Source organism: Protopterus annectens, chromosome 14.part0, assembly GCF_019279795.1.
Source record: "Protopterus annectens isolate FY-2018-M chromosome 14.part0, PAN1.0, whole genome shotgun sequence".
In the NCBI taxonomy this organism is placed as follows: Eukaryota; Metazoa; Chordata; order Ceratodontiformes; family Protopteridae; genus Protopterus; species Protopterus annectens.
This window is the reverse complement of record NC_056748.1, coordinates 767,975,428-767,995,425: the sequence shown is the minus strand read 5'-3', so window position 1 is coordinate 767,995,425 and position 19,998 is coordinate 767,975,428. Positions and strand designations below refer to the sequence as shown.

General features: G+C 40.0%; 1 protein-coding gene across 3 annotated transcripts in view; it reads left to right on the top strand.

Moving 5' to 3' along the window:
- Positions 1–19,998, top strand: part of LOC122789223 — a 361,091-nt gene that overhangs the window by 307,849 nt on the left and 33,244 nt on the right. For all 3 annotated transcript variants that reach the window (XM_044056499.1, XM_044056500.1, XM_044056497.1), the window contains one exon: positions 12,731–12,867. In XM_044056499.1, the coding sequence (XP_043912434.1) occupies positions 12,731–12,867 (137 nt within the window). The remainder of the gene's footprint in view (positions 1–12,730; positions 12,868–19,998) is intronic.

Here is a 19,998-nt window from a genome sequence, read left to right as displayed (position 1 = left end):
AGAATATCAAAATATAGTGTGTATTATCTATTACTTTTTTATATATAAAGTTTTCAGTTACCTAAGCCACAGATGCTATGAGTGAACTGTAACTTGTGCAAATATCTGACGTTTGCTTGTTAAGTACTGTCAAACCCACTTATCTCTATGTACTAAAATAATGAAACCGTGGTTATTAGCTGAACTTCTGGGAATTGTCCTGGCAATTGTTAAAACCAATAACTGTAATTGTAATGATTCTGTCATAACTTTAGCATGTTTTCTGTGCAGAATAAGAACATATTCCATATGCACGATACTGACTAAATGAAACTCATAGGAAAACAAACAAATGGAGGAGCATTAGAAATTCTGTCAGCTTTCTCGTTTGCAAGATGTCAAATGCCAAAGCCATCTTGTTTCTGCAGAGATGAACCAAAAGTCTGTGTCACTGGAGAGCCAGGTTTGGGTAGCATAATTTATGAGCATCAGAGGAACAGCCAAAGAATGACAAAAAGCATAGCTCAGTGCCTTCTTGCGAGAGATCCAGCACTGAGAGTGACACCTGGTAGTAAGTGGGAGGTCATCTACTAAAAAGTGCATGAAGTCTACCAAGGTGTGTTGTGGGATGGAGAGCAAATGCAAATACATTGTGTAGCTTTTCTGCATGCCTCATACATGCTCATCATCAGGAAGTGGGGGGGGGGGGCAAGAAAACTATAATAAAAAGCCAAATTGCCCAGGATGATGACTCAACACTATTAATGTTACCAACAATAGATATGCCCAGCTAAAACAAAGAAAAAAATGCCAGGTACCATGAAATATCTTGCTTTTATGATATTCAGGCACTCAGAAAAATAGCAAATCAGTGCCTTATGTATTACATGTGCAATGATTATGAACCCATTAGAAATACTGGTTCAGAAAGACAACTCATGGAATTTTCATAGGCAGAGTGTTACAGCCAAAATGCTGTTTTTTAAAGTATATAAATGCAGATTCCACTCTACTGCCATACTGACACTTTATTCACTTTGCACAGCTAGGTTTCCTCTGTATTCTTTCTAGTGGCAATTTAGGGCCTTCTGCTTGTTATGTATCAGGATGGTAATTTAAGGCCTTCACTTTGGTATATATCATATGCAGGTGTTTAGAATGGCAGCTAATGGATTTTCCCTTGGTATATGCTGTGTGCAGGAATTCAGGATGGCAGTTTAGGGCCTGCTCATTACTATGGACCCTGTGCAAGAGTTAACAATGGTAGTTTAGTTCCTTGTCCTTGGTATATTACCTGTGGAGGAACTCAGGATGTTAGTTTAGGTCCTTCTCCTTGGCATGTACCCTGTGCAGGTATTCAAGATGGTAGTCTAGGGCCTTCTCCTTGGTATGTATCCTGTGCAGGTATTCCGAATGGTAGTTTCCATTCCAATACAATGATATCCTACAGCCAATGGACTTATGGATCCACTGCAGTCTAGGTTTCACCCTAGCTATGAAACTTTCATTTGAATTGCCAGTGATCTTCTAATGGCTTAAGATCAGCAGTACTGTTCAGTACTGGTCTCCTGGATCTCTCAGTTGCATTTGATACTAGCAACCATGGTGTTTTGATCAAGCATTTAAGAACATACTATGGCATCTCCTCTGCATTTTTAGTGTGGTTTACTTTGTTCCTTGTGGGGCATACTCATTAATATGCATCTGTATTCAGATCTCCTGCCCTACCCTCTTGACCATGGAGTACCAGAGGGCTTAATATTCGGCTTGCTTGCCTATTCACTATATATATATATATATATATATATATATATATATATATATATATATATATATATATGTGTGTGTGTGTGTGTGTGTGTGTGTGTGTGTGTGTGTATATATATATATATATATATATATATATGTGTATATATATATATATATATATATATATATATATATATATATGTATATGTGTATATATATATATATGTATATGTGTATATATATATATATATATATATATATATATATATATATATATATGAATATACACACACACACATATACAAACACACCCCTGTTAAAATGCCAGGGAATTTGTGATATAAAAAAATGAGACCAAAATAAATAATTTCACAAATTTTCCCACCTTTAATGTGACCTATAACCTGTACAATTCAATTAAAAAACAAACAAATTTGTTAGGGGAAAAATATAAAAAATAAAAAAAAGTACAATAAGCCAGTTGCATAAGTGTGCACACCCTTAAACTAATACTTTGTTGAAGCATCTTTTGATTTAATTACAGCATTCGGTCTTGTTAAGTAGGAGTCTGTCAGCATGGTACGTCTTGACTTGGCAATAACTGCCCACTCTTCCTTGCAAGAGCACTCAAAATCTGTCAGATTCTGAGGGCATCTCTTGTGCACAGCCCTCTTCATGTTACCCCACAGATTTTCTATTGGATTTAGGTCTGGGCTCTGGCTGGGCCATTCCAAAACTTTAAATGTTATGTAGTCCTATCTCTCGAGCATTAATATCGGCCGAGTCGGAGCCGAATATCGGCTCCGAACCCATCCAGCAAGAATGTAGGCGAGATGGACCACAAACATGGAACGTTATGGTAAGTACATAACTTCTTTTTTTCTTCTGGTGAAGCCATTCTTTTGTTGATTTGGATGTATGCTTGGGGTCATTGTCATGTTGAAAGGTGAAATTCCTCTTTATCTTCAGCTTTCTAGCAGACATCTGAACGTTTTGGCCCAAAAGTGACTGGTATTTGGAACTGTTCATAATTCCCTCCACCTTGACTAAAGCCTCAGTTCCAGCTGAAGAAAAGCAGCCCCAAAGCATGATACTGCCACCACCATGTTTCACCATGGGGATGGTGTTCTTCTGGTGATGCGAAGTGTTGTTTTTGCACCAAACGTACATTTTGGAATTGTGGCCAAAAATTTCAACCTTGGAGACATCAGACCATAACACATTTTCCCACACGCTTTTGGGAGACTTGATGTATTATTTAGTACATTTCAGCCAGGGCTGGATGTTATTCTGTGTAAGAAAAGGCTTCCGTCTTGCAACCCTACCCCATAGCCCAGACATATGGAGAATACGGGAGATTGTTGTCACATATAATAAACGACCAGTACTTGACAGAAATTCCTACAGCTCCTTTGGTGTTGCTGTAGGTCTCTTGGCAGCCTCCCTGACCAGTTTTCTTCTTGTCTTTTCATCAGTTTTGGAGGGACATCCAGTTCTTTGCAACATCACTGTAGTCCCATATTTTCTCCATTTTTTGATGACTGCCTTCACTGTGTTCCATGGTACATCCAATGCTGTGGAAATTTGTTTTTACCCTTCTCCTGACTGATGCTTTGTAAGCTCTCTGTGATCCATGGCTTTTGCTGTAGCAAACAACTGAGTATATGTCAGGAAAATCCTACTAGGACAGCTGAACTTTATTTGGGCTTAATCAGAGTCTGTTTATTTGATGGCAGGTGTGTACCCAAGAAAACTAAATGCTGTAATTAAATCAAAAGGTGCTTCAACAAAGTATTAGTTTAAGGGTGTGCACACTTATGCAACCAGCTTATTGTACTTTTTTAATTTTTTATATTTCCCCTAACAGATCTGTTTGTTTTTCAATTGAATTGTACAGACCACATTAAAGGTGGAAAAAGTTTTGAAATGATTTATTGTGGTCTCATTTTTTTATATCACAAAAACCTGCCATTTTAACAAGGGTGTGTAAACTTTTTATATCCACTGTGTGTATGTGTATGTATGTATGTATATATATATATATATATATATATATATATATATATATATGGATCTATGTTGATCAATCGAAATTATCTTTCATCGAAATATAAACCCTCAAACTCACTTTCACGAAAGTGCACTTTGTCGAACATGCACTTTCGTGAAACAAAAAAAAACAAAACAAAACACTAAATCACATTTATGCAGGGGGGCAAGCCTCCATGCAGCCCCCCCCATGTGTGAGGGGGGCTGCACCCCCATACTCCCCTCCTTAAATATATTAACTCTGAGATCGCACTACAGTGGGGAAAAGGATATATTCCCTTATCCCAAATGTAATGCAATTCGGCGAATCAGCTTTCACAAGTGCACTTTCGATGTAGTGCACTTTCGCAGAAGTGGGCTTGTCCTTCTCTTTGTCGATGAAGTGTAATTTTGACAAACAGAAGGAGACCCATATATATATATATATATATATATATATATATATATATATATATATCTATATAATTTTGAGACCTAGCTCAAACCTCACATCAAAAGTGAGGAATTTCTCCCACCTGGATATAACATCCTTCGCCAGGACAGGCTACCTAGGAAAGGAGGTGGTGTATCCCTGCTGTTCAAAGACCATCTCAATATTCAAAATCTCAACAAATCACCTCCTCAATCTGGCAAGCAAGAAATCCTTTACGCCACTCTCAAAATCAACCCAAAGAAAACAATTAACATCTTAGGGTGCTACTTCCCACCAGACCAAAATATACCTCCTCTAGAAAACCTCCTAAGCTGGGCCAGTCTCTCCCTACCCCATGAAACTTTCATCCTTGGTGACTTTAACATTAACTGGCTATCCTGTAACACCAACCACCCAGCCCTCCACCTAAATCTCCATGGGTTCTCACAACTAATACAGTCCCCCACCCGGATCAATACAAAGCATAATCATCAAACCACTCTTGACTGGATCCTAGTCAACAAAGACCCTCACAATTACCTATCAGGCTGTCTACCTGACAGCCTCACCAACCATTCCCCAACCTTCCTACTAAGACATCACATAAACTGTATTAAGCCCATCACCCATAGACAAATTCGAAACAAAGCTAATTTCAACCCCCCCATTCCTTTACCTCCTCTCTCCAAAATATTAACTGGTCACCAGTAAAATACCACAGTCTTGAAGAGGCCATCCACTTCTTTAACAGCACCTTCGTCAACATCCTGAACACCCCTGCTCCCCTAAGATAGTCCAAAGTCAGAACAAAAAGCTCCCCCTGGCTACAGAAAACCACCAGGGACCTAATGAAGACCAGGAGTAAAGCTTGGGAACACTGGCTTCTAACAAAAAAAACTCAGATAGACAATTTTTCCATGAACTATGTAATAGGGTCAAAAAAAACAAATAAAAATAGACAAGGCACTCTACTATCAAACTTCACTAAACTCTTCTAACCACAACCCAAAGCTATTCTGGTCTACAATTAACTCTGTCCTCAGCCAAGCAAAGTAACCCCCCACCACCACCATCTATCCCTCCCAACTCCACCAACCTAGCGGAATCCTTCAACAAACATTTCACAGAAACCATACTTTCTCTTACCAAACACGTCCCTACCTCAACTCCCCCCTCACCATACACCAATCCACCCTGCCCTGCTTTCTCCTTCTTAACAGTTCCCACCTCCTACATAAAAAAAACTTTTGACAAAACTCAAACCCACCAAACTTGCTGCTGACAACCTCCCTGCCGAATATCTAAAAATAGCTGCTGAAGTCCTAGCATGTCCTATCTCCATATTAATTATCTGCTCCATATCAGAATCCCAAGTACCATCACTATGGAAAGTATCCCACATAATACCCCTTCATAAAGGTAGTCCCTCCACCGACCTCTCCAGTTATCACCCCATCACCATCCTCTCCCCTCTCTCCAAGATAACTAGAAAAATGTATCAATTCCCAAGTTTCTAACTGCCTCCTAACCAATAATCTCCTCTCTAATACCCAACACAGTTTCAGGCCACATCACAGCACAACCACTGCTCTGCTCTCCTTTACTAACACTATCCTTCAGCACAAAAACAATGGCCTGTTCTCCTCTGCCATATTTCTTGATCTATCTAAGGCCTTTGACATTGTATCTCACGAACTTCTACTCTCTGCTCTCTCCAACCTCTCTTTTCCAAACCAGCCACAAAATGGTTTCACAACTACTTCCATGGCCGCCAGCAATCAGTTGTCTGGGAAAACACCCTCTCCCCTCATCTTCCAGTAACCCTTGGTGTCACCCAAGGTTCTATCCTCGGCCCCCTACTATTCTCCCCCTTTCACCAACAGTATGCACACTGCCTCCAAACAAGCCTCACTCATACAGTACATTGACGATTCCACCCTCATTTGCTCTGTCCCCACCTTACCTGAACTCCAACAGATCACACAAGAATCTTTCTCATCTGTAGAAAGCGGGCTATCCAACTCCCAGCTCCTACTTAACCCCATTAAGACTGAACTCCTCATCTTTCAACCATCCAAATCTACCCCAACTCCCCCCCTCACTTCAATATACTTGCCAAAAACAATACCTCCATCTCTCCATCAGCTCACACCAAACTACTCGGAGTGGAAATAATTTCACATTCGACACCCACAAATCCCTTACCATAAAAAAAGCTTACAAAAAACTTGGCGCCTTATATACAAACAACCAATACTTCACCAAAACTGCTAGAATCTCTTTTGCAAACTCCCAACTAATCTCCACCTTACTCTTGCATCTCCCATACTTACTAATCTTAGACAATCAGACTTAAAACAAACTAGAGGCATGCTACAACAAAAATGTTAAATTCACCACTGGTGCTCCCTATTAAAGCCACCACTGTCTCTCCCTCAGAGAACTAGACTGGCTCCAGCTCCCACAACTCCTTCACCTGAATCAACTCTCTTTTGTCCACAAAACTTGTAAACCACCCTCTCAAAATCCCATCACTGCAATTCCTTCTCCAACCCTACCACTCCTCCAGACCCCTACGCTCCAGCAACAAAATTCTCCTCTAGATCACCAAAGCCAAAAACACTGCAGGAGAATCTCTATTTTCCTGTGCCATATCCAAACTTTAGAATAACCTGCCCCCCACCATTACTACCCTATCTTCCACCAGTCATTTCAAGACTGCACTGAAACTGCACCTAAAAATTCAATGGCTCTGTCCTTTCCCAAACCCCGACTAAATATCCCCACCCACTTCTGCTCACATCCCCCACTCTGGTGGATCTAATCTTTTTTACCATAAAGGCAATTTAATGAATTTACACTAATTTTCTTGCTTAGCATACTTGAAAACCTATTAATACTATATACTATGCACATTAAGCTGTTTATATTGTTTAAACTGTACATTGAGCTGTTTATATTGTTTAAAATCTATGTCTGTGTTACTGTTCATACTTTATTGTTTATATTTTTACGACTATAATTTGTACCTAAGGGCTCTCTAAAATATGTCACTAACTTTGTTACCGTATTGTCATTTTACAATATGTGGAGCTTTTCTCCCCGGGCCTCTGCTGAAAAAGGACCTGCGTCCAGTCGGAATTTCCCAGTAAACAACTGTAAATAAAATAAAAATAAATAAATCTATATGGTATCTTTTACTATATTCACTTGTTCACTAATGTTATTCATGTAAATGTGTTGTGTGTAGACAGCTCATACTGGTGTCTAATTATTTCTATATAATTGTGCTGTTACTGGTGGATAGAGTCACATTAGAGACCCACGACAGAGTGCTGCTCGCTATATTTTTATCTGTGACTGCATAACTGTCTGAGGTTTCTTCTAACAGATGTTTTTCCAGTTGGCTCAGTATCTGCATATACTAGTAGTTGGTTCAAGACATATTTTCCTGTATGCTGTAGCTATTTGCTCAGTTTGTTTCTTGTAATCTTTATAATATATATTTACCATCTCAAAGTGCTTACTCCTCCCTGTACTCTTCTTTTCTAGACCTAACACCACTCTTAAGTATTCAACTGCGGTACCACCTTTATCATTCTTATAAGAAAATCGCAGTCCGGGTCTGAACTGTCCGCAAACAGCTAAAGTAACTTTGAGTATGTGTCTACTTGTTTGAGCCAATATTCATTTTCCCCTGGAGAGCGCACTGCTTTGGCTTGTAAGCAGCCCCCTCCCCCCCCACACACACACACACACACACACACACACACACACACACACACACACACACACACTCATCTTCCACTTTCTCTCTTATTCCGTTCTGTCAGCAAATAGTATTCATAACTGATCAATACTGTGTGTTTGTTAATTTAAACTGAGACCACAGTAGCCTACTGATACAAGGTTATCCTGTTTTTCCACCTGAGAAATGGTTAAGAAATGACTTACAGTTTCAGAGCAGTCCTTGGTCAATTCTGATTGTTTCTTAAACACAAACTTGTCTTTGCTTTGGCTCATTAGCAGCAGTACAAAAGAACTGCCTGCTCACACCCTTGTTCTCCCCCTCCCCCTTCCCTGTTTATTACCTTAAGACAATCTCAAAGTTAATAAATATTACCTGTGGCAGGCACCATTTTTAAAACTACAACCACCCTTGTCACTATCATATGTTCATTTATCAGTTAACTCTGTTACCTGATTGTTTCCAGCCCCCTCATAAGAGCAACTAACAGGGTCTCTACCTGCTTCGCTCCCCCAACTTCAAAATCAACCAAAACAAAACCATCAACATAATTGGATGCTACTTCCCACCTGGCCAAAACATCCCTCCACTAAAGACCTCCTCAGCTGGTCTACCCACCATCTCCCCCAAAAAACTATCCTTTTAGGTGATTTCAATATTGACTGGCAATCCTGTTCTGGCAACCATCCAACCCATCATGTAAACCTTCATGGCTTCACACAACTAGTCCAATCACCAACCAGAATAAATAAAAACTCCAGCAAGCACACTACCCTGGATTGGATACTAGTCAGTAAAAGCCCCCAATCATATATAACAGGCTGCTTATCAGATAGCCTCAGTGACCACTCCCCAACATTCCTACTCAAAAAATACCTATACCAAGCTAAACCTGTCATCTACCGTCAAATACGTAAAAAAACTAAACTTTAACCCACTCACATTCATCTCATCCCTCAAAGAATGTAACTGGCATCCACTAAAGTACCTCAGTCTTGATGACGCAGTTGAATTCTTTAATACTACCTTCCTGAGCATCCTTAATTACCATGCCCCCATAAGACTTTCCAGAATCAAAGCACAACCCTCCCCATTGCTACAGAAAACCACTTAGTCAGAAATGAAAAACAGGGATAAAGCCTGGGAGCACTGGCGCAAAACCAAAACCCCCTCAACTAGACAGAAATTCCTAGAACTACGCAATAGAGTCAAAAAGCTAATAAAACAGGACAAATTCCAATACTACCAGTCTGCCCTAGACTCCTCCCAACACAGCCCCAAACAATTCTGGTCCTCCATAAACTCCATCCTCCACCCAGGTAAAGTCAGTACCCCTCCTCCTAACATCCCTCACTCCTCAGAAAATATTGCTACCTCATTCAACACACACGTCACACAAACCATACTATTACTAGCTAAACAACACAACCCCCCTCCCCTCCAACCCACACCTTCAACTAGTAATCTCCCCACTGCCTTCTCTTTTTCTCCTGTACCTACCTCCAACATAAAAAACTCTTAACTAAACTTAAGCCCACCAAATTAGCAGCAGACAACCTCCCAAGTTAATACCTACAAATCGCAGCTGATGCTCTGGCCTACCCAGTATCCATCTTGATTAACCGATCTCTGTCACAAAGTTACATTCCCACACTGTGGAAAGTATCACATATAATTCCCCTCCACAGAACTAACCAATTACCGCCCCATAGCTATTCTCTCTCCACTCTCCAAAATACTAGAGAGATGCATACACTCTCAGGTCTCAGACTACATCCTTACTAAAAACCTCATTTCCAATTCTCAGCATGGTTTCTGACCAAACCATAGCACCACCACTGCCTTACTCTCCTTTACTAACACTATCCTTCAGCATAAAAACAATGGCTATCTCTCCTCTGCTACTTTCCTAGACCTATCTAAAGCATGTGACATGGTCTCACACAAACAACTCATCTCTGTCCTCAATAACTTATCCTTCTCTCAATCAGTCACCAACTGGTTTCAGAGTTACCTGTTTGACCGCCAACAATCCGTTGTATGGCAGAATGACATATCTCCCCAACTACCTGTCTCCATAGGGGTTCCCCAAGGATCCATCCTTGGACCCCTGCTTTTCTCTGTTTTCACCAATAATCTAGCCTCTGCCACCAAACATGGCACACTCATACAATACGCAGATGACTCAACCATCATCTGTTCAGCCCAGTCCCTACCCAAACTGCAAAAAGTCACACAGGAAGCCTTTTCCTCTGCTGAAACTTGGTTATCCGATGCCCAATTAATACTCAACCCAAACAAAACTAAACTACTCATCTTCCAACCCACCAAACATACTCAAAACAACTCTCACTTTAACATCACAGCAAAAGACAACACCACTATATACCCAACTGAACACACCAAATTGCTAGGAGTGGAAATAGACAAATTAAAATTTGACATTCACATATCCATGACCATTAAAAAAGTCCACAAAAAACTAGGAGCGCTATACAGAAATAAGCAACTTCTCACCAAAGCAGCAAAGATTTCACTAGCAAATTCCCACCTTAGCTCCACCCTACTTTATGCCTCTCCAATATATACCAACCTAAGGCAATGCGATCTAAACAAGCTAGAGACCTGCTACAACAAAATTGCCAAATTCGCCACAGGGGCATCCCACCGTAGTCACCACTGTCTCTCACTTGCTGAACTGAGCTGGCTTGAACTCCCTCACCTCATTCAATGGTATCACCTCTCACTTGCCCACAAACTAGTAAACTATCCACTAAATGTCCCATCCCTCCAGAATCTACTCCAACCCTATCGCACCACCAGACCACTAAGATCCAACAACAAAAAATTACTTGCAGATCACTGAAGCCATTAACTCTGCTGGCAAAGCACTATTCTCTTGCACCATAGCCAAATTATGGAACTCCCTCCCACCCACAATTACCTCCGTACCATCGTGCACCCACTTCAAAACTTTACTAAAAGCGCACCTAAAAACATGCTGGCTATGCCCTTGCAACTCCTACTCTAATATCACCCACCACATCCAACCACTACCTTTCTTTTCACTCCACTAACTACCTTGATTATAGCAAGCTCAGATGCTCATAAACCTAGTACTTATTATACAGCAGGAACTTCTTATTGTAACATTTGTTAATGTCTGTTATGTACTTCACAGATAAGATTCTAGTTGTCTACTGATGTACTATGTTCTTCATCTGTAAATATGTTGTAAGTAATTGCTATGTTAAATTGTTAATTGCTATGTAATCCAATGTAACTACTGTCTGTTTATTTTAACTGTGGAGCTTTTCTCCCGGGCCTCCGCTGAAAATGGACCTACATCCAGTCGGACACTCCCAGTCAACAAATATAAATAAATAAATATATTTTGGGAGATTTTATAAAGGAGAATAGCTTAGTATATCATCGTTATGCTGACAATTCCCAGCTTCACTTCTTTACACTAGCATAAATGTCCAGTGTGTATTCCCCTTCTAATGACCTGGAGCCCATTCAGTTGTGACTCAACACCTCTAAACCTGGTTTCATCTCACTTGGACTATTGCAATACTCTTTACTGGGACTTCCTGACACTGAACTTGACTATATACAGTTGGTGCTGCTTGCGTAGAAATTCATAGTCAGGTATCTGAGTGGTACTTTGCATTATCAACAGTTTACACCTGGTATGCATAGACTTTAGTGGCTTCACATATGTTATAGAATGCTTTCAAGATTCAGATGTTAGTCTAGCCTTCCTCTCATGACTCAGGTCCCTCTTACCTGAAGGAACCAACTGTGCTGTGTATTGCCCCTCTCCAGTTTTATGCTTAGCTGCCCAAGTGTTTCTGATGGTTCTGCAGGTGCATTTAGAAACATCTGGCATTCATTCTTTGGCCTTTTAGGCCTCACACCTGTGTCAGACAACAGGACAGGATCACACCTAAGCTATGCACCATATCCACTAACTCAAGTTTATTTCATCTGTGGCATCAGGAATGTCTTAGCTTAGCTACTTTCTACAGGTTGCTTAAAACATGCCTGTTTGAAATGTCCTTTGGTAGTATGGGTTTATTTTTTCAATTGTCTTATCTTTGGATTACTTTTGTTTAAATCTGAGCCCCTCGTTTGGTTATGAAATGTCAATTTTAATGCTGTCTCCTGTTTTTTTATGTTTTATGCAACTCAATGGAATTTAATTTACAATGTGCTCTTTAAATTAACTTGTCTTTATCATAACTTGTGATGTGTTTAAAATCAGCTAAAATAAAGTTGAAGTCAGTGTTGAAGTTGATTAGCTCTCTTAAGGGCCTGTTTTAGACTTATGCTTCTCTGTTTTTCTCTAAGTTATGTCGAAAAGTTCTTGACTTTACTAGACTTCCTAGGGTAACTGAGTTGCTAAGGCAAGCTCTTCCCCTACTAACACATAAATGAAGATTTACCCAGAGCTGTCAGTTCTTTGGTCATGTGTTAACAATGCAGGAGGCCATTTTGTACCTCTGCTAGTAGACAAATCTTCATTTAACCAAGGTGGCATATGAACATTTTAAAGGATAATATTTTTTTGTATACCCTTTTAGATCTTTTTTAATTATGTCAGAGAATGTGCATCACGTGGTACATACTAATGACAAGAGGAGACTAGTTTTCATACTGTGGAATGATGCTTGACAGTCTTTTTTGCCTTATAGCTCTACCAAGAGATGCATAAAGATTGTGCAGAAATATTAAGTTCACTCAGTTTACAAGTATGAGTTATGCCATTATTATTATATCCTTATTTTCAGGTATTGGAAAACCACCAGAACAAGGGTACATGAATGAAAGAAAAATATTTCAGCAGATCCTGGAATTTCTGAGATTCTGCATGCAACACAAGTTGCATCCAGGTGACCTGAATGCCAGCATGTTCTGCACCACTGAGGTACTGCTTTAGTAAGAGCATGAATAAAAAATGTAACTAATACTTCCGCTTCAATGGGGGGAGGGGTGATATTATCTGTCATATTCAGTACAATGTGAGTAGGCAGTTCTTTGCCATTTATGCATTATAGATGTATGTATTCATTTGTGGCTGATTTTATTATTATGTGAGAATCCAGGATTTTGCAGTGCCATAGCTGTGACACATACCTCTCAACTTTTTAGTGCAAGAAATCTGGACAGTGCCTAAAATAATGGAGGGATAAAGGTCCAAAAATATGACGGATTTTAAATATTGCTCTTATAAATTTAGAAAGTTGCTAGAATAACATGATTTGTGTTAGAGTGGATTTTACATACATACATACAAATATTTCAAGCACGGGCATTAATGCCCTTCTAGCTTGTTAATATACCAAAACACTTGTTCCCATAATAAGTGTACAGGCTGTTCTTGAAAATATCTAAACTGGTACTTGCTTTAATGTAATTTGGTAGTCTGTTCCAAGCATATGCTACTCTATCATAGAGCCAATTGGTACACTTCTCATTCCTATAGAATCGTCTACATAGGTTGTCTGATGATTCTTTAATACTTTTTGATAATCCCAAACATTTGCAGAGGTAGTTGTCTCTAAATGCCTTATATACCTGTATAACATCTCCTCTTGGATATCTGTAAGTGACACTGCACAGGTTCAGATATTTCAGTCTTTCATAATAACTTACATTTTCACATCCATTGATGCCCTTGGTATATTTCTGCTGTACTCTTTCCAGTTTACTTATACTTGTTTTCTTACAGGGTTTCCATATTGTTATTCCATACTCACGTTTGGGTCTGCTGTAACCAACAAACAATGACTTCATAATTTTTTGATTTCCTAGACTTTATAAATCTGTTTATACAACCTATAGTTCTATAACTATCATTAACCAGTTGGTTGATATGATTAAAAAACTAATAGCTGAATCTACCAATATACCCAGGTCCTTAAATGAGTCTACAGTTTCAATCACTATGTGCTGTATTAAATATTAATGTTTCAGTTTATGTCTCCCAAATCTCATATGCTTAGTTTGTGATGTGTTTATCAGCATATTATTCTCTTGTGCCCAATGGTCAGTTTGCTCAAGTTATTTTGCAGACATGTCTTATCTGTAACACATGAAACCAGTTTTTCCAATTTCAGGTCGTCTGCATATAGACTGTAGAACACCTCAGATGAAAAAGTTAGGTGTGAAAGATGCAGTCTAAACAACTAAGGGCCTAGGACAGAGCCCTGTGGGACACCCTGACTGTAACCAAGGATTTCACCTGTTCAGTTGCTGTATGATAATTGCCATGTCCTATCTGTAAGCCATTAAGCTATACATCTTATCAACAGTACATCAACACCTAGTTGTACTAATTTACTGATCAGTGTTTTGTGTATGACCCTGTCAAATGCTGAAGTTAAATCTATATAAATTACACCACAGCACAATTTTTCATTCATAGCTAGGGTTAGGGTAGTAATGTTATTATACTGTTGTAGAACATCATGTTACAGGTGGTAGTAGATCTGTTTTCAACATATGCATGCTGATATATTTTATTTATTTTATTTATTTAACATTTGTTGACCGGGAATGTCCGACTAGGTTCCACAGAGCCTGTTTTCAGCGGAGGCCCGGGGAGAAATGCTCCATATATGGTTTTAAGTCCCAACCTGTCCAGTTCTGACAATAACTTATCCAATATTACCTTCTCCATTATTTTTCCACAACATGAAAGTAGACTTATTAAGGGTCTATATGAACCTGGGTTTGTCCTACTCCCCTTTCTCTTCAGTCTTGAAGAATCTCCCGATATTTATATGACCTAGCAAATAATAGATATAATGGTACAGTAAGTTCTTGCAGAAGTGTTTTCAGGGCATTGTTACTAATTCCATCTCCTCCCTATGTTTTGTTTGGATCCAGTTTGTGCAGTTCTTTTTCAATGTAATCTAATTTGATTCTAGTATCTGGAGTTACCTGGATGTCACTAGGACAACTTATCACCCCTTTTGTGGAGCCAAACCGTTTTGCATAAATTTTGTAAATATATATACTGTATAATATTGTGTGTCTGAGTATAAAGTTTTGAATCTGCACACAATTTATTAATTTGTGTGTCTTTACTCCTTCCACATCTTATGCATCTATAAAAAGATTTCCTATTATGCTCAATATCTTTGTATAAATTTGTATAAATTGTCTACAAGGTTTTCTTGATCTGGTCTCACACTATGTTTAATTTGTTTGTCCAGCTTGTTTATTTTAGTTTTCAAAGTTGTAGTTCAGCCGGTCTTCCATTTCTTATATTTTTTTGTCTCTAATCTTAATCAGATATCTTTTTCTTATGGAAATATATTCCCCAATGTTGTAAGCCTAGATCCTGATGTTAAACATTGTTTTGATTTCTTGCACTCAAACAATTTTTCTTTCAAAACTTTCCACTGAACACTTCACTCCAGTTAAGTCTGAAGGATGTGAAGTTTGAAACAAATGTATGTCATTATTGAGGACTTCAATCTTCTGTGATTTGCTAGAAAACCAGAAATTTTATGATGAACAGCCAAGAAATATGAGGCAAAAATCAGGACAGTTGAAAGGTTGCTGTGGCAGCTCAGTTTGTGATATAAGCTTAGTGATGCATCGTCCCACTGACACTACTGTTTAGTAAGAGAAAGTTACTCTTTGCAATGTCCTGCTCAGAATATCAGAGCATGAAGATCACTGTTACTGTGTGTTGAGTTAAGGAAGTGTTGGCACGGATTCCATAATGGCACAATGAGGGCTGTGTTACCCTTGGAAAAGAGGGAGAATGCAACTTTTACATTCCTTTTTATCCTGTTCTCTTTCATCTGAGTTAGTGTAATCTGAGCTGATATATGGAGAAATCAAGGGTGGTGAGAGAGAGTGCATCTACATGGGGGGTGTACAGCGAGGCTCACTGTCCTGCACAAAAGAAGAGTTTTATGTGCTTTGTTGACCCTTAGAATGCTGCATTCTTAACAATGCAGTGCTTCCAGTTTTATATCTTGTAAGAACAATTTTGACTCTGTCATTGTTCCAATAGCTGTTATTACATAGTAAATACATTCTGTAAAGCCTTGTAGGTATGGCTTACTCTGTTGCTGTGTTGTGTGGAACATGATGAGTTTTCAAGTCCATGGTTAGAAAAAAATGCATTCTACACATACATCTGCACTTTATTCTTTCTTAGATTAGTTTTATCATCTGTATTTGCCACAGGACCTATGAAAATCCATTGAAGCAAAACCATTAAAGCTATGGAATTGGCAACCATTCTCATCCCTAAACTAAACGGGGCAAAAGTGGAAAACATTATCAGCTCTTGGCCGCAAAATATTACATACCACTGTCCTAATGAATATTTATTTCCCCATAATATTCTTTTTCCTCTACAGAGTTGCCTGCCTCTTATGTTAATCTGACCATATATCTCAATTCCTCTCTACTTTCACTGGCTTGTGTGAGTAATCACAAAATCATTTTTGAAATCCCTCCCCTTCAACTATTTAAATTTATTGGCCATCCTACTGTATTCCATAGTACCATAATACAAAAGTGACCACCCCTTTCAATCCATCTTGCTGTTTTAAAAATAGTAACTCTCCACTAAACCTTAACTTTTTAAGCAGGTAAAACTTAAGTTACCTACTTTCACATCTAACTTCTCTAGTGCACACTGCAGTGTGCATTTTTTTTTCATCTTACCTTTAAGCATCCCTGTGACTAGCACTTGCTCTAATACCTGCTGGAAAGCACTAGGAAGCCTTAAACTGATACAAGCACTCAACTCTCCTTGTTAATAAAGAGAAATTAATAGTAGGCACTAAACAGCCTGTAATTGCAAAGTACCTTGCTAAGATAAGGGAAAACAGCTCCTGTACTTTACAAAAAAAAAAAAAGCACCAAACCAGGCATGTTCAAGGGTCAGCTTCCAGTGATTTCTCCTGTCCACCTGGTGAATCTGGGCATACTGGGGCAATGCAGCAATTGCCTCATGTACACAGACAACCCTCTCCTTCTACCACCCAACTATAACCTGTGAGAGATGCACTTACATAGCCAAAATGGAAGCAAAGCTCTCTCCACCCAAGATTGTGCTAGACAGTCAAGAGGAGAAGGTTAACACCCACACGACACCTCAAGCAACACATAGCCCTTCTAAACCCACACCACCAACACCTACATATAGTAACACTAAATCCACATATGCAGAGTCCCTTAACTGCAACCTGCCCAAGCAACAAGGACCTCTGAAGCCGAAACGCAAACAAACACCAATCACAACCAAAGTGTCACATAGTTCACAACACCAGTGTGCCACCCAGCAACAACCCCTAAGGCAAGACAACGTACCTAACACTTTAGTCATAGGTGACTCTATAGTCCGGCACACTGATGTCACACTCACCAGGTTGAACGAGGAGAAAATTACAGTCAGCTGCCTCTTGGGTGCCAGGATTTGCCACATAACGCATGCACTCAAGTCACTCCACAACAAGTACAAATATGACTCTGTCATTGTCCATGTTGGAGTGAATGACTTGAGACGTACCTCCCTGGACTACATGGAAGAGCTCTTGGATCATGTGGCCCAGGCAGGTATGACCCTATCCCTGAGTACCATCCTGCCTTCGCCCAGAATAATACCAGAATATAAAGACAAAATGATTGACTTCAACAATTGGCTAAGCTTCTGGTGTCATTCAAAGGGGATCCAGTATCTGTCTGCCTGGGATGACATGATCGGCAGACCACGATGCTTTGCCAGAGATGGTCTGCACCTGTCGCCCCTGGGATTCAGGTTACTGGCTAAGGCTCTTGCCACCCCTACAGTGCCTTTTTTAGGCAAAGTTCAAAGGGCAAAACCACCACCATAACAGGTACAAGCATGCAAAATCTGAAGGTAATGCTACTCAATGCTAGAAGTCTAAACCTCAAAATACACTCTCTCGTGGCACTCCTAAAAATGGAGAACATCGATATCTGTGCAGTAAGTGAGACCTGGTTCAAGGCTCTAGAGACCACCCCTGCAATACCAAGGTACAACTCTTACCACACTTTTCGGCCACCAAACCAGGACCGAAACACTAAAGGTGGAGGAGTGTCAATATTCACCAAGGATATTCACACCACCAGGCTAGTTGCCCAACACAGTGCATCTGAAATTCTCCAGGTGCAACTAACACTAGGTAAGACTGCAATCCAAATTGTAGCTTGCTACAGATCCCCCACCATACCCCAAGATTCTCACTACACCTTTCTAAACATACTGGAAAATATTAAGATAGAACCAAACACCCTAATACTGGTGATTTTAACAACCCTGCCATTAACTGGGAAAACTACTCATGTACCAACACCTTTGCCCAACTGTTCTTGGAATTCATAAATTCCAATGCCATGGATCAACTAATCCATAGTCCCACCAGGGGCTCCAATATCCTAGACCTGGTCATTACCAACATGGGAAATCGATGCTCCACACCTATGGTCACCCCCTCATTAGTCAGGTCTGACCATAAGCTAATCACTCTTAACATCCACATCCCACCCCCACCCCCCCAGTAAGAAAACCTCCATAAAAAACTTCTCCAAAGCCAACTTCATGCTACTCAAGTCAGACGTGACAAACTTCATGATACCCATGCAGACGGGAACTGAAAGTTCAACTGATGAATCCTACACTAAGGCACTGTACGAGCACATCCACTCATGCATGAATCGTGCCATCCCAAATAGAACCAAGATGCTCTCATCCAAAAAAAGGAAGCCAATCTGGTGGTCCCCTGCCATAAACAAACTTTACAACAAAAGGAAGAAACTGTTGCAGAAAAGAGGAGAATCCCAGGATGCAAAAAACTCCCTTACCCAGCCTCAGTAAGAAACTGAGATCCCGCATAAAATCCTCCAAAGCTAGTTATGAAAATAAAATTGCCAAAGATTCCAAAGACAACTACAAGGCATTCTATAACTATGTCAAGAATCTAAATGGCAATGCTCAGATCTGCTCTGAGCTAAAACAGAATGGCATTAAATATACTGATCTCAAGGATATTGCCAATATCCTGGCAGATCAATTCAGTGCCAACTTCACCCCCCTCTCACCTCCTAAATGGCCCATCTCAATACCGGAAGATTGCTAAATTCTGGTAATAATGACCACACAGGTAAAAAACCCATTCTCCAAAGCTAAGAATACAGCATCCATGGGACCAGATGACATCCCAGGCTGTGTACTACATGAACTACAATATGAACTGGCACCTCACCTAAGTGTCATGTTTAATCATAGCCTCACCTCAGGTTTCGTGCTCACTGGGTGGCGCAGAGCTACAGTTATCCCACTCCACAAGGGGGGAATCCACCTTGGATCCTGGAAACTACCATCCCATCAGTCTGATGAGCCTTATCTGCAAGGCCATGGAGCGTGTTATCATGAAACTTATAAACAAAGACATTGGCAACCTTCAAACACTTGACCCCACCCAGTTTGGATTCATGAAGGGCCGATCTTGTCTCCTGAACCTGATTGACTTCTTCAAATCAGTCTTCAGAGCCATGGACAAGGGTAAGGTGATCCACACAGCCTATTTAGACCTTGACAAGGCCTTTGACACCATCCCCCACTCTGGAATCATAGATAAACTTACTAAGCTGGGCATTAATCCCTACATCACCCAATGGATTGCTAACTGGCTTACTGACAGAACCCACACTGTAAAAGTAGCCGACTCCAAATCCAGCTCTAGACAAGTGACAAGTGGATTACCTCAGGGTTCAGTCCTGGGACCGCTCTTGTTTGGCATCTACTTCTCTGAAGTACAGGCCAACACTAAGGGACTCTGGCTGACAAAGTTCGCAGATGACTGCAAACTGGGAGCCATTATTGAATCCCAAAATGATGTGGATACTCTACAAAAGGGCCTTACAGAAACAGATGCTTGGTGCCAGAGCCATGGGCTCAAGCTCAATGCCAAGAAATGTATAGTTATCCCCTTTGGGAAAAAACATGTACCTGTGAATTACCATATAGGTGGCAGTACACTAAACACTGAAAGTGTGATAAGAG